Source organism: Salmo trutta, chromosome 1 (assembly GCF_901001165.1).
Source record: "Salmo trutta chromosome 1, fSalTru1.1, whole genome shotgun sequence".
In the NCBI taxonomy this organism is placed as follows: Eukaryota; Metazoa; Chordata; class Actinopteri; order Salmoniformes; family Salmonidae; genus Salmo; species Salmo trutta.
Genome location: NC_042957.1, coordinates 80,504,224 through 80,517,615, shown reverse-complemented (window position 1 = coordinate 80,517,615; position 13,392 = coordinate 80,504,224). Strand labels below are relative to the sequence as shown.

Sequence of the window (13,392 nt, the reverse complement as noted above, 5' to 3'; positions counted from 1 at the left end):
GCATTAATGGTAAACTCTACGTACGTCAGCTCATTGAGAAATTCATTTTTACTGGCGCATAGCTGACAAAGCACGATCATTTGAATCCTGATCTTAGCCTATGAGGTTTGAGGCTAATACACCTGTCTGTACAGTAAGTATCTCTACTAACTTGATAACTGCTACTTTAAGAGGCAAAGAAAAGGAGGTATGACTTGACCTTGGATTTTATTTCTCCATCTATTCATTCAATGTATGCCATAACACAACTGCTCTATGAAACACTAAACACACAATGTTGAGTACAATATTTGTAATATTAACACCTCTTAAGTAGATTATACAGTAGGGTTGAACAAAATTTCCAGAAATCCGGGTAAGAGTATCGCTGGATTTCTTGCTTATACCCTTCAGATTCCAGGAATATTTCAACCAGGATTTGGGGAAAACCTGGGAATTTGGGGAAAATTCTACAGTAAGGTTTGACTTAAGTAAAGAATGTTGCAGATCTTCACTACCTTGATGGGATGCAAAATTCCTGAAACTTTCCCAGATTCCCAGGGTTGGAAAAACAAAAACTGGAATTGGTAAGGAATAAGGAGGAAATCTGTGAATCCTCCAATGGGTATTTCTGGGAAAACCTAGGAATTGTGGGTATTTTGCAGCCCTAATGGTATGTTGTTCATGGATATATATGTATGTTATAAGGTAACCGGGTTGATGGCAACCTAGTAGGTTAAAATAAATAAATAGACAATTCAAGTAACAGGACAGGATAGCACTTTATCCTTCGATGGTCAATCTGGAAGACTAGTTATACAACACTTGAGCAGTACCAGTCAACAATTGGGACACACCTACTCATTCTACAGATTTTATTTTATTTGACTATTTTCTACATTGTAGAATAATAGTGAAGACATAAAACTATGAAATAACACATATGGTATCATGTTGTAACCAATGTAGTGTTAAACAAGTTTAACAGATTCTTCAAAGTTGCCACCCTTTGCCTTGATGAAAGCTTTGAACACACTTGGCATTCTCTCAACCAGCTTGATGAGGTAGTCACCTGCAATGTATTTCAATTAACAGGTGTGCCTTGTTAAAAGTTAATTTGTGGAATTTCTTTCCTTCTTAATGCGTTTGAGCCAATCAGTTGTGTTGTGACAAGGTAGGGGTGGTATACAGAAGATAGCCCTATTTGGTAAAAGACCAAGTCCATATTATGGCAAGAACAGGTCAAATAAGCAAAGAGAAACGACAGTCATTTAAAGGCACACTTAACCAGCATGGCTACCACAGCATTCTGCAGCGATACGCCATCCCATCTGGTTTGCGCTTAGTGGGACTATCATTTGTTTTTCAACAGGACAATGACCCAACACACCTCCAGGCTGTGAAAAGGCTATTTGACCAAGAAGGAGAGTGATGGAGTGCTGCATCAGATGACCACAATCATCCACTCTCAACCCATTTGAGGTGGTTTGCGATGAGTTGGACAGGAGAGTGAAGGAAAGTAGCCAACAAGTGCTCAGCAAATGCGGGAACTCCTTCAAGACAGTTGGAGAAGCATTCCAGGTGAAGCTGGTTGAGAGAATGCCAAGAGTGTGCAAAGCTGTCAGAGGCAAAGGGTAGCTACTTTGAAGAATCAAAAATATAAAATATTTTTAGATTTGTTTAACACTTTTTTGGTTACTACATGATTCCAAATGTGTTATTTCATAGTTTTGATGTCTACATTATTATTCTACAACGTAGAAAATAGTAAAAATAAAGAAAAACCCTTGAATGAATAGGTGTGTCCAAACTTTTGACTGGTTCTGTATAAATATATATATATATATATATATACACACACACACACACACACACACACACACAAAAACACACACAGTTTCTCTGAGTAAGAACTAACTAAATCTAGACCAGAACATGAAGGGCTCTTGTTACCAACAGAAGGCACAACCGATGGGACATAGAAATTGAGAGCATAGAATAAACACATTTTACATTTATACATGAACATCAAATACACACCCTGAAGAACTTCTCTGCAAATCACAACATCTAACACCTCCTCTCCCTGAGGAGCATCCCTGTAATCACATCTAACACCTCCTCTCCCTGAGGAACATCCCTGTAATCACAACATCTAACACCTCCTCTCCCTGAGGAACATCCATGTAATCACAACATCTAACACCTCCTCTCCCTGAGGAACATCCCTGCAAAGCACATCTAACACCTCCTCTCCCTGAGGAACATCCCTGTAATCACAACATCTAACACCTCCTCTCCCTGAGGAACATCCCTGTAATCACAACATCTAACACCTCCTCTCCCTAAGGAGCATTCCTGTAATCACAACATCTAACACCTCCTCTCCCTGAGGAACATCCCTGTAATCACAACATCTAACACCTCCTCTCCCTGAGGAACATCCCTGTAATCACAACATCTAACACCTCCTCTCCCTGAGGAACATCCCTGTAATCACAACATCTAACACCTCCTCTCCCTGAGGAACATCCCTGTAATCACAACATCTAACACCTCCTCTCCCTGAGGAACATCCCTGTAATCACAACATCTAACACCTCCTCTCCCTGAGGAACATCCCTGCAAATCACATCTAACACCTCCTCTCCCTGAGGAACATCCCTGTAAATCACATCTAACACCTCCTCTCTCATCCACCCAACATGTTTGTCTTACATCTTCAGGGGCCGTACATGTGTGTATCAAGCGTCTCAGAGTAACTTGTTCTGTTTCACGTAATGTATTGCACTTCTACACCTGTACAGTCTGAATGTCTGTAAGTAATGTGTTCCGTGTCCGACTATGCTTTCTGGGTTGCCTTTGACGGGATTGATAAAGTTGTGTTGAATTGAATCAGTGATGTAACGTTTGTAATGTAGGCCCACTGTACATGTTGCTGGTATAGTATTAGATGGAGGTATTAGGCCCACTGTACATGTTGCTGGTATAGTATTAGATGGAGGTATTAGGCCCACTGTACATGTTGCTGGTATAGTATTAGATGGATGTATTAGGCCCACTGTACATGTTGCTGGTATAGTATTAGATGGAGGTATTAGGCCCACTGTACATGTTGCTGGTATAGTATTAGATGGAGGTATTAGGCCCACTGTACATGTTGCTGGTATAGTATTAGATGGATGTATTAGGCCCACTGTACATGTTGCTGGTATAGTATTAGATGGAGGTATTAGGCCCACTGTACATGTTGCTGGTTTAGTATTAGATGGAGGTATTAGGCCCACTGTACGTGCTGCTGGTATAGTATTAGATGGAGGTATTAGGCCCACTGTACATGTTGCTGGTATAGTATTAGATGGAGGTATTAGGCCCACTGTACGTGTTGCTGGTATAGTATTAGATGGAGGTATTAGGCCCACTGTACATGTTGCTGGTATAGTATTAGATGGATGTATTAGGCCCACTGTACATGTTGCTGGTATAGTATTAGATGGAGGTATTAGGCCCACTGTACATGTTGCTGGTATAGTATTAGATGGAGGTATTAGGCCCACTGTACATGTTGCTGGTACAGTATTAGATGGAGGTATTAGGCCCACTGTACATGTTGCTGGTATAGTATTAGATGGATGTATTAGGCCCACTGTACATGTTTCTGGTATAGTATTAGATGGAGGTATTAGGCCCACTGTACGTGCTGCTGGTATAGTATTAGATGGATGTATTTGTATATGTACAGTAGGCTTAAATGATATAACTGTGCTCCAACAATGCCTCCTTGCCCCTGAGGATATCAATAAAGTTATATTCAATCAAGTTATATTCACTCCTCCTTGCCCCTGAGGATATCAATAAAGTTATATTCACTCCTCCTTGCCCCTGAGGGTACCAATACAGGTATATTCACTCCTCCTTGCCCCTGAGGATATCAATAAAGTTATATTCACTCCTCCTTGCCCCTGAGGATATCAATAAAGTTATATTCACTCATCCTTGCCCCTGAGGATATCAATAAAGTTATATTCAATCCAACTGATTAAGTTCTCACTGTGTTTTTTTGTTTTTTTGTAAGGTGTGAGAGCCTGGCCTGGCCTCACATGATGACGTTGTGTCCTCACCCTCTAACCATGCCCTCGTTCCTTGTCTTGTTGCCCTTGAAGACGGAGATATAACAACGTTTTGTTGAAATTCATTTGAAATAACATTTTAGCAGTTCAGTTTTCAGTGCTCAGGTCCTCTTCTGTTTTCTGTTTCCTGAATTGAATCGAATCTCATTGAACCAATTCAGTTAGTTGTCAGTGCTCTGCTGCTGTTCTTCCTCTTCTGTCTGTTTCTTGCGTGCGAGGTGGGCCTCCCGGGCAGCCTGCAGCCTCTGTTTGGGATACAGGACGAAGGTGAGGGCCACGCTGGCCGTACCGTCCCCGCTCTGCCGGGAGAAACACAGGAAGGTGGCCCACAGGAACGCACAGCAGCCCATGAAGACTGTCCTCAGGTACAGAGGCATCAGGATGAAGTTTAGGAACTGGGGAGGGAGGGAGTGAGGAGAGAGAGAGAGGGGGGAGGGGGAAGGAAAGGGAGGGGGTGAAGAGGGAGGGAGAAGCAGAGGTAGGAGTGAAGAGGGAGGGAGAGTGAGGGGGAAGGAGAGGGAGAGGGAGGGGGTGAAGAGGGTAGAAGAGGGAGGGAGAGATAAAAACAGGTGTCAGTTTGAAGTGCATCAGAAAATAACACTAGTATTGTATTACAGCACACTGCACATGCACCACTGACTGACAGGTGTGTGTGTGTGTGTGTGTGTGTGTGTGTGTGTGTGTGTGTGTGTGTGTGTGTGTGTGTGTGTGTGTGTGTGTGTGTGTGTGTTATAACAATTGTCGTGGAAATTCACCACCATGTCGTGGAAATTTCCATCAGGGAAACCAGAAGTCCATCTTAAATGAATCATTGTTTATTGTCAGCGTGCTGGAGAGGTTCCAACCAACTCAATGCACCATAGTACACATGTCAATCAGGAGCTCTGCTGGGGCAGTCCCAGCTGTTGTCTTATATACAGCCATACACAGACAAGTTATATTTGCATGATTTAGCATAATTAATTAATCATTACTGTTTTGTTTCATTCATGTAACAGACCAATACTGGTTCATAACATGTGACAGATCAATACTGGTTCATAACATGTGACAGACCAATACTGGTTCATAACATGTGACAGACCAATACTGTTTCATAACATGTAACAGACCAATACTGGTTCATAACATGTAACAGACCAATACTGGTTCATAACATGTGACAGACCAATACTGGTTCATAACATGTGACAGACCAATACTGGTTCATAACATGTGACAGATCAATACTGGTCCATAACATGTGACAGACCAATACTGGTTCATAACATGTAACAGACCAATACTGGTTCATAACATGTGACAGACCAATACTGGTACATAACATGTGACAGACCAATACTGGTTCATAACATGTGACAGACCAATACTGGTTCATAACATGTGACAGACCAATACTGGTTCATAACATGTGACAGACCAATACTGGTTCATAACATGTGACAGACCAATACTGGTTCATAACATGTGACAGACCAATACTGGTTCATAACATGTGACCGACCAATACTGGTTCATAACATGTAACAGACCAATACTGGTTCATAACATGTAACAGACCAATACTGGTTCATAACATGTGACAGACCAATACTGGTTCATAACATGTGACAGACCAATACTGGTACATAACATGTGACAGACCAATACTGGTTCATAACATGTGACAGACCAATACTGGTTCATAACATGTGACAGACCAATACTGTTTCATAACATGTGACAGACCAATACTGGTTCATAACATGTGACAGACCAATACTGGTTCATAACATGTGACAGACCAATACTGGTTCATAACATGTGACAGACCAACACCTCACCAGGCTTCTTCTCTCTAAGCTGAGACATATTTCGTTCTCAAAACAAAGGTCTGGGCGTACTGACAAATTGCAGCTACAGATAGTGAGGATTCGTTCAGTCAGTCACTTGCATGAACACAGACATTAGTTATTAGAACAGCACATCAATAGAACACAGACATTAGTTATTAGAACAGCACATCAATAGAACACAGATATTAGTTATTAGAACAGCACATCAATAGAACACAGATATTAGTTATTAGAACAGAACATGAATAGAACACAGACATTCGTTATTAGAACAGAACATGAATAGAACACAGACATTCGTTATTAGAACAGAACATGAATAGAACACAGATATTCGTTATTAGAACAGAACATGAATAGAACACAGACATTCGTTATTAGAACAGAACATGAATAGAACACAGATATTCGTTATTAGAACAGAACATGAATAGAACACAGACATTCGTTATTAGAACAGAACATGAATAGAACACAGACATTCGTTATTAGAACAGAACATGAATAGAACACAGACATTCGTTATTAGAACAGAACATGAATAGAACACAGACATTCGTTATTAGAACAGAACATGAATAGAACACAGACATTCGTTATTAGAACAGAACATGAATAGAACACAGATATTCGTTATTAGAACAGAACATGAATAGAACACAGACATTCGTTATTAGAACAGAACATGAATAGAACACAGACATTCGTTATTAGAACAGAACATGAATAGAACACAGACATTAGTTATTAGAACAGAACATGAATAGAACACAGATATTAGTTATTAGAACAGCACATGAATAGAACACAGACATTCGTTATTAGAACAGAACATGAATAGAACACAGACATTAGTTATTAGAACAGAACATGAATAGAACACAGATATTAGTTATTAGAACAGAACATGAATAGAACACAGACATTCGTTATTAGAACAGAACATGAATAGAACACAGACATTAGTTATTAGAACAGAACATGAATAGAACACAGACATTAGTTATTAGAACAGAACATGAATAGAACACAGACATTCGTTATTAGAACAGAACATGAATAGAACACAGACATTAGTTATTAGAACAGAACATGAATAGAACACAGACATTAGTTATTAGAACAGAACATGAATAGAACACAGACATTCGTTATTAGAACAGAACATGAATAGAACACAGACATTAGTTATTAGAACAGAACATGAATAGAACACAGATATTAGTTATTAGAACAGAACATGAATAGAACACAGACATTAGTTATTAGAACAGAACATGAATAGAACACAGACATTCGTTATTAGAACAGAACATGAATAGAACACAGACATTAGTTATTAGAACAGAACATGAATAGAACACAGATATTAGTTATTAGAACAGAACATGAATAGAACACAGACATTCGTTATTAGAACAGAACATGAATAGAACACAGACATTAGTTATTAGAACAGAACATGAATAGAACACAGACATTAGTTATTAGAACAGAACATGAATAGAACACAGACATTCGTTATTAGAACAGAACATGAATAGAACACAGACATTAGTTATTAGAACAGAACATGAATAGAACACAGACATTCGTTATTAGAACAGAACATGAATAGAACACAGACATTAGTTATTAGAACAGAACATGAATAGAACACAGATATTAGTTATTAGAACAGAACATGAATAGAACACAGACATTAGTTATTAGAACAGAACATGAATAGAACACAGACATTCGTTATTAGAACAGAACAAACATAAAAAATTCCAGCACCATGTTATGACATCAGATCATCACTTCAACAGAAGATGGTTATCTCTAACAGTAAATAAACATCATACTGAAATAGAACAGAGAGAGCGTGTGTGTGTGTGTGTGTGTGTGTGTGTGTGTGTGTGTGTGTGTGTGTGTGTGTGTGTGTGTGTGTGTGTGTGTGTGTGTGTGTGTGACAGTACTGTATTGACACAGCACAGGCTCAACCGGATGTTTATAGTAAATTCCTCTGCATGTGTATTAGTTGGTGGGGACATTTCAGAGCATGACGTTATGTCTTCACACAATATAGTTTATCATCAATACACTGGGATATTTACAGGACAGTGATACACTGTCTATCAATAGCATCCGTATCATTTACCTGCATGAAAGGCCAGTACATGAGTCCAGTCTGAAATTCAAAGAGACAAGAAACATGTTAATAATCAAACCAAGTCAAATACACTATTCCAAGAGCTCCATTCTAGCACAGATACTTCACATCATAAACTGACCAGCAGGTCTGGTCTGTCTGCCTCTCATTTGTCTTCCTGTCTGTCCGCCTGTCTGTCTGTATCTATGCCTGCTGAGTTTATCTCTCTGTCTGTATTTCCTTTATAAAGTGTATTGTGAGACTGTGACAATAAAGCACTTTAAAAAAAGCTTGATTTTCCACTCATATAACAATCAGAGACTTATTCCAGCAGCACCCCTCTCTATATGTCCAGAGCTGTATTCCTACCACTCAGATCAATGGGACTTCTTCCAGCAGCACCCCTCTCTATATGTCCAGAGCTGTATTCCTACCACTCAGATCAATGGGACTTCTTCCAGCAGCTCCCCTCTCTATATGTCCAGAGCTGTATTCCTACCACTCAGATCAATGGGACTTCTTCCAGCAGCACCCCTCTCTATATGTCCAGAGCTGTATTCCTACCACTCAGATCAATGGGACTTCTTCCAGCAGCTCCCCTCTCTATATGTCCAGAGCTGTATTCCTACCACTCAGATCAATGGGACTTCTTCCAGCAGCACCCCTCTCTATATGTCCAGAGCTGTATTCCTACCACTCAGATCAATGGGACTTCTTCCAGCAGCACCCCTCTCTATATGTCCAGAGCTGTATTCCTACCACTCAGATCAATGGGACTTCTTCCAGCAGCACCCCTCTCTATATGTCCAGAGCTGTATTCCTACCACTCAGATCAATGGGACTTCTTCCAGCAGCACCCCTCTCTATATGTCCAGAGCTGTAGACCTACCACTCAGATCAATGGGACTTCTTCCAGCAGCACCCCTCTCTATATGTCCAGAGCTGTATTCCTACCACTCAGATCAATGGGACTTCTTCCAGCAGCACCCCTCTCTATATGTTCAGAGCTGTATTCCTACCACTCAGATCAATGGGACTTCTTCCAGCAGCACCCCTCTCTATATGTCCAGAGCTGTATTCCTACCACTCAGATCAATGGGACTTCTTCCAGCAGCACCCCTCTCTATATGTTCAGAGCTGTATTCCTACCACTCAGATCAATGGGACTTCTTCCAGCAGCACCCCTCTCTATATGTCCAGAGCTGTATTCCTACCACTCAGATCAATGGGACTTCTTCCAGCAGCAACCCTCTCTATATGTCCAGAGCTGTATTCCTACCACTCAGATCAATGGGACTTCTTCCAGCAGCACCCCTCTCTATATGTCCAGAGCTGTATTCCTACCACTCAGATCAATGGGACTTCTTCCAGCAGCACCCCTCTCTATATGTCCAGAGCTGTATTCCTACCACTCAGATCAATGGGACTTCTTCCAGCAGCACCCCTCTCTATATGTCCAGAGCTGTATTCCTACCACTCAGATCAATGGGACTTCTTCCAGCAGCACCCCTCTCTATATGTCCAGAGCTGTATTCCTACCACTCAGATCAATGGGACTTCTTCCAGCAGCAACCCTCTCTATATGTCCAGAGCTGTATTCCTACCACTCAGATCAATGGGACTTCTTCCAGCAGCACCCCTCTCTATATGTCCAGAGCTGTATTCCTACCACTCAGATCAATGGGACTTCTTCCAGCAGCACCCCTCTCTATATGTCCAGAGCTGTATTCCTACCACTCAGATCAATGGGACTTCTTCCAGCAGCACCCCTCTCTATATGTCCAGAGCTGTATTCCTACCACTCAGATCAATGGGACTTCTTCCAGCAGCACCCCTCTCTATATGTCCAGAGCTGTATTCCTACCACTCAGATCAATGGGACTTCTTCCAGCAGCTCCCCTCTAACTTTCTACACTGCCTTTATATTTTATTTCAATAGGGGGAATATGTTCTACCCAGATCTCAGTATTATTTTACAACGGTTGTTGGGCCTGGAAGAGTTGGGCTCCTTATTTGTTTTCCACTGGCAGTAACAGTCATGCATTGCAGTATCCCTGGCCGCCTGCCCATTGCTGCGCAAAAGCGGTGCCATAATCTGGGTTAATAGGGGGTGAGCTCACACCAGGCAGGCGGAAGGTGACTTTCCTTCTCTGCCTGTATGCGTGGGCCGGCCGGCCTCTCGGTCGGTTCCGGTTCGTTCTGATTTCATCTTACCTTGTACGTGTTGAGGAACTTTTCTCTCCAGTCCTCCAAGACATCGTCTTTATTCTCCAAGAAGCTCACTCCTGCAGAAGAAGAGGAGAGAGTACAAACTGTAGGTCACACTTGTGACCATTTCACGCATCACTCAAACCTCGTGCATTTGCACATGACCTTTTGAACGAGTACACGTTAGAACACTGCAGTCCGTTCATCACATTCAGCATTTACAAATACACACATCCAAGGTTAGGCTATAGGGTTAGGCTATAGGGTTATAGGATTAGGCTTTAAGGTTAGGCTATAGGGTTAGGCTATAGGGTTAGGCTATAGGGTTAGGCTATAAGGCTATAGGGTTAGGCTATAGGGTTAAGCTATAGGGTTAGGCTATAGGGTTAGGCTATAGGGTTAGGCTATAAGGCTATAGGGTTAGGCTATAGGGTTAGGCTATAGGGTTAGGCTATAGGGTTAGGCTAGAAGGCTATAGAGTTAGGCTATAGGGTTAGGCTATAAGGCTATAGGATTAGGCTATAGGGTTAGGCTATAGGGCTATAGGGTTAGGCTATAGGGTTAGGCTATAGGGTTATAGGATTAGGCTATAGGGTTAGGCTATAAGGCTATAGGGTTAGGCTATAGGGTTAGGCTATAGGGTTAGGCTAGAAGGTTATAGAGTTAGGCTATAGGGTTAGGCTATAGAGTTATAGGATTAGGCTATAGGGTTAGGCTATAGGGTTATAGGATTAGGCTATAGGGTTAGGCTATAAGGCTATAGAGTTAGGCTATAGGGTTAGACTATAAGGCTATAGGGTTAGGCTATAAGGTTATAGGGTTAGGCTATAGGGTTAGGCTATAAGGCTATAGGGTTAGGCTATAGAGTTAGGCTATAGGGTTAGGCTATAGGGTTAGGCTATAAGGCTATAGAGTTAGGCTATAGGGTTAGGCTATAAGGCTATAGGGTTAGGCTATAGGGTTAGGCTATAAGGCTATAGGGTTAGGCTATAGGGTTAGGCTATAGGGTTAGGCTATAAGGCTATAGGGTTAGGCTATAGGGTTAGGCTATAGGGTTAGACTATAAGGCTATAGGGTTAGGCTATAGGGTTAGGCTATAGGGTTAGGCTATAAGGCTATAGGGTTAGGCTATAGAGTTAGGCTATAGGGTTAGGCTATAGGGTTAGACTATAAGGCTATAGGGTTAGGCTATAGGGTTAGGCTATAGGGTTAGGCTATAGGGTTAGGCTATAAGGCTATAGGGTTAGGCTATAGGGTTAGGCTATAGGGTTAGGCTATAGGGTTAGGCTATAGAGTTAGGCTATAGGGTTAGACTATAATGCTATAGGGTTAGGCTATAGGGTTAGGCTATAGGGTTAGGCTATAGAGTTAGGCTATAGGGTTAGGCTATAGGGTTAGACTATAAGGCTATAGGGTTAGGCTATAGGGTTAGGCTATAGGGTTAGGCTATAGGGTTAGGCTATAGGGTTAGGCTATAAGGCTATAGAGTTAGGCTATAGAGTTAGGCTATAGGGTTAGGCTATAGGAGAGTAGCCTAGCCTGGGCCTATTACCCAATGGACATGACGCATTGGTCTGTTTCTATATATAAGGTAATTCTATGTAGGCCACTTTAGAAAATTCGGAAATTGTTGTAGGCTACAATAGATACACTTCTATTAAACTTTCCACAGTAAAATGCACGTTACCTGTGTAGAAGACACTCGTTGCCAAGGGTGATGCAAAACTTTGGTCCAGGAGCAGTTTGCGGAAAAGCATTCCGGGAGATTTTCCTGGGAAACGGCTCTCCAAAGCGCGCAACCAGAAATAATTAAAGTTTCCATGGAAGCTGATGGCCACTATGGCAACATTTCTGGTGTGTTTCCAGTCCATCTCTTCTCTTTGTGCGATCATCTGATGAACGAAGTCGCCGCCGGCAAACAGGCAGCCATACAGAGTAACGTTGGCTAGCCATGGGAACCGTTTAACCGCTTCTTTTAATACGGCTTTCCTCATTTTCAACACGTTCATTTTGAACTGCGGTGTTCTACGACAACACAACAGAGTAGAATATAATTGTGTAGTTAGTCCATTGTTGGGGTGAAACTTCAAAAGGAAAGTTGTCCTCTGCCTTTCCAAATCGTCCGAGGTGAAGAAACACACAGGTTGAGAGAGGCACCGGTCGGTCAGTGGCAGAACAGCGGCCCTGGAGCAGGTTATAGGTTAAGTGACCTACCCAAGGGCACAATGGCGGGATAGATATTTTAAAGTTCCTCCTATTCACACACTTGGCATGCCAGCTAAATGTAGTCTACGCTTGTATACCTGAGATTGTTATCTGATGTTAGTGAGCAAGCAGAACCCGAAAATACATTAATATTAGCCCAAAGGTTTAGACGTTACTTCCAACCATTAAAGTACTGTTACGCATTCTTAGATCTGCTTGTTTTAGTGAGAAAGTAAAACGGCTCCATCACAAAGGTCCCATAAGACAGTGTTGTAACGCACCAAATCTGCCACCATTCCGTTGGGTCTCTTCATTTTGGAATCCAAACGGGAAAGGTCCGTATTTAGCTCTCCGGTCATAGCTCATCTAGCCTCATTAACCGTTAGGACTACACACATTCTATCCTTATAACAACGGACTCATTTGATAATGGAAGAGTAGCGAAATCCATCGATACGTTACATTTAAAGCATTTCATTGGTCCATTCTAGATGATCCCGTCCCTGTATACCGACCAGTACGGTACAGTATCAGGTTGCTATCTACAAAATCCATCCTGTGCGTCGACCGCTAATCTAGAGGATTGTCCCGTGAGGCGCTCAGATTTATAGCGCGCTTCAACAACTCCACAAATCTCAATGACCCCTGTTAGTTTTTAGAGTAGTGGGCATGCGGATTTTAAACCAATCAAATGTGTTGTTAATCTGTAAGGCTGCGAGCACTGGACGCAGCACTTCACTTTTACACGCATGTATGGTGGCCGGCAACTACTTTTACGCACAGCTTGTTTTGTCTCTCTCCCTCTCTCTCTCTCTCTCTTTCTCTCTCTCTCTCTTTCTCGCTCATCGCTCTTCTCTCTCTCCTCTCCCTCTCTCTCTTCCTTCTCCTCTCCTCTCTCTCC

General features: G+C 41.8%; 1 protein-coding gene across 1 annotated transcript; it reads right to left on the bottom strand.

Moving 5' to 3' along the window:
• Positions 1-4,227: 4,227 nt before the first annotated feature.
• Positions 4,228-13,247, bottom strand: LOC115174138 (mpv17-like protein). The gene is made up of 4 exons (XM_029733064.1): positions 11,974-13,247; positions 10,293-10,363; positions 8,088-8,117; positions 4,228-4,504 (listed from the first exon to the last, which is right to left on the bottom strand). The coding sequence occupies exons 1-4, from the start codon at positions 12,293-12,295 to the stop codon at positions 4,271-4,273; spliced, it is 657 nt and encodes a 218-aa protein (XP_029588924.1). The 5' UTR covers positions 12,296-13,247; the 3' UTR covers positions 4,228-4,270.
• Between the last annotated feature and the right edge of the window lie 145 nt (positions 13,248-13,392).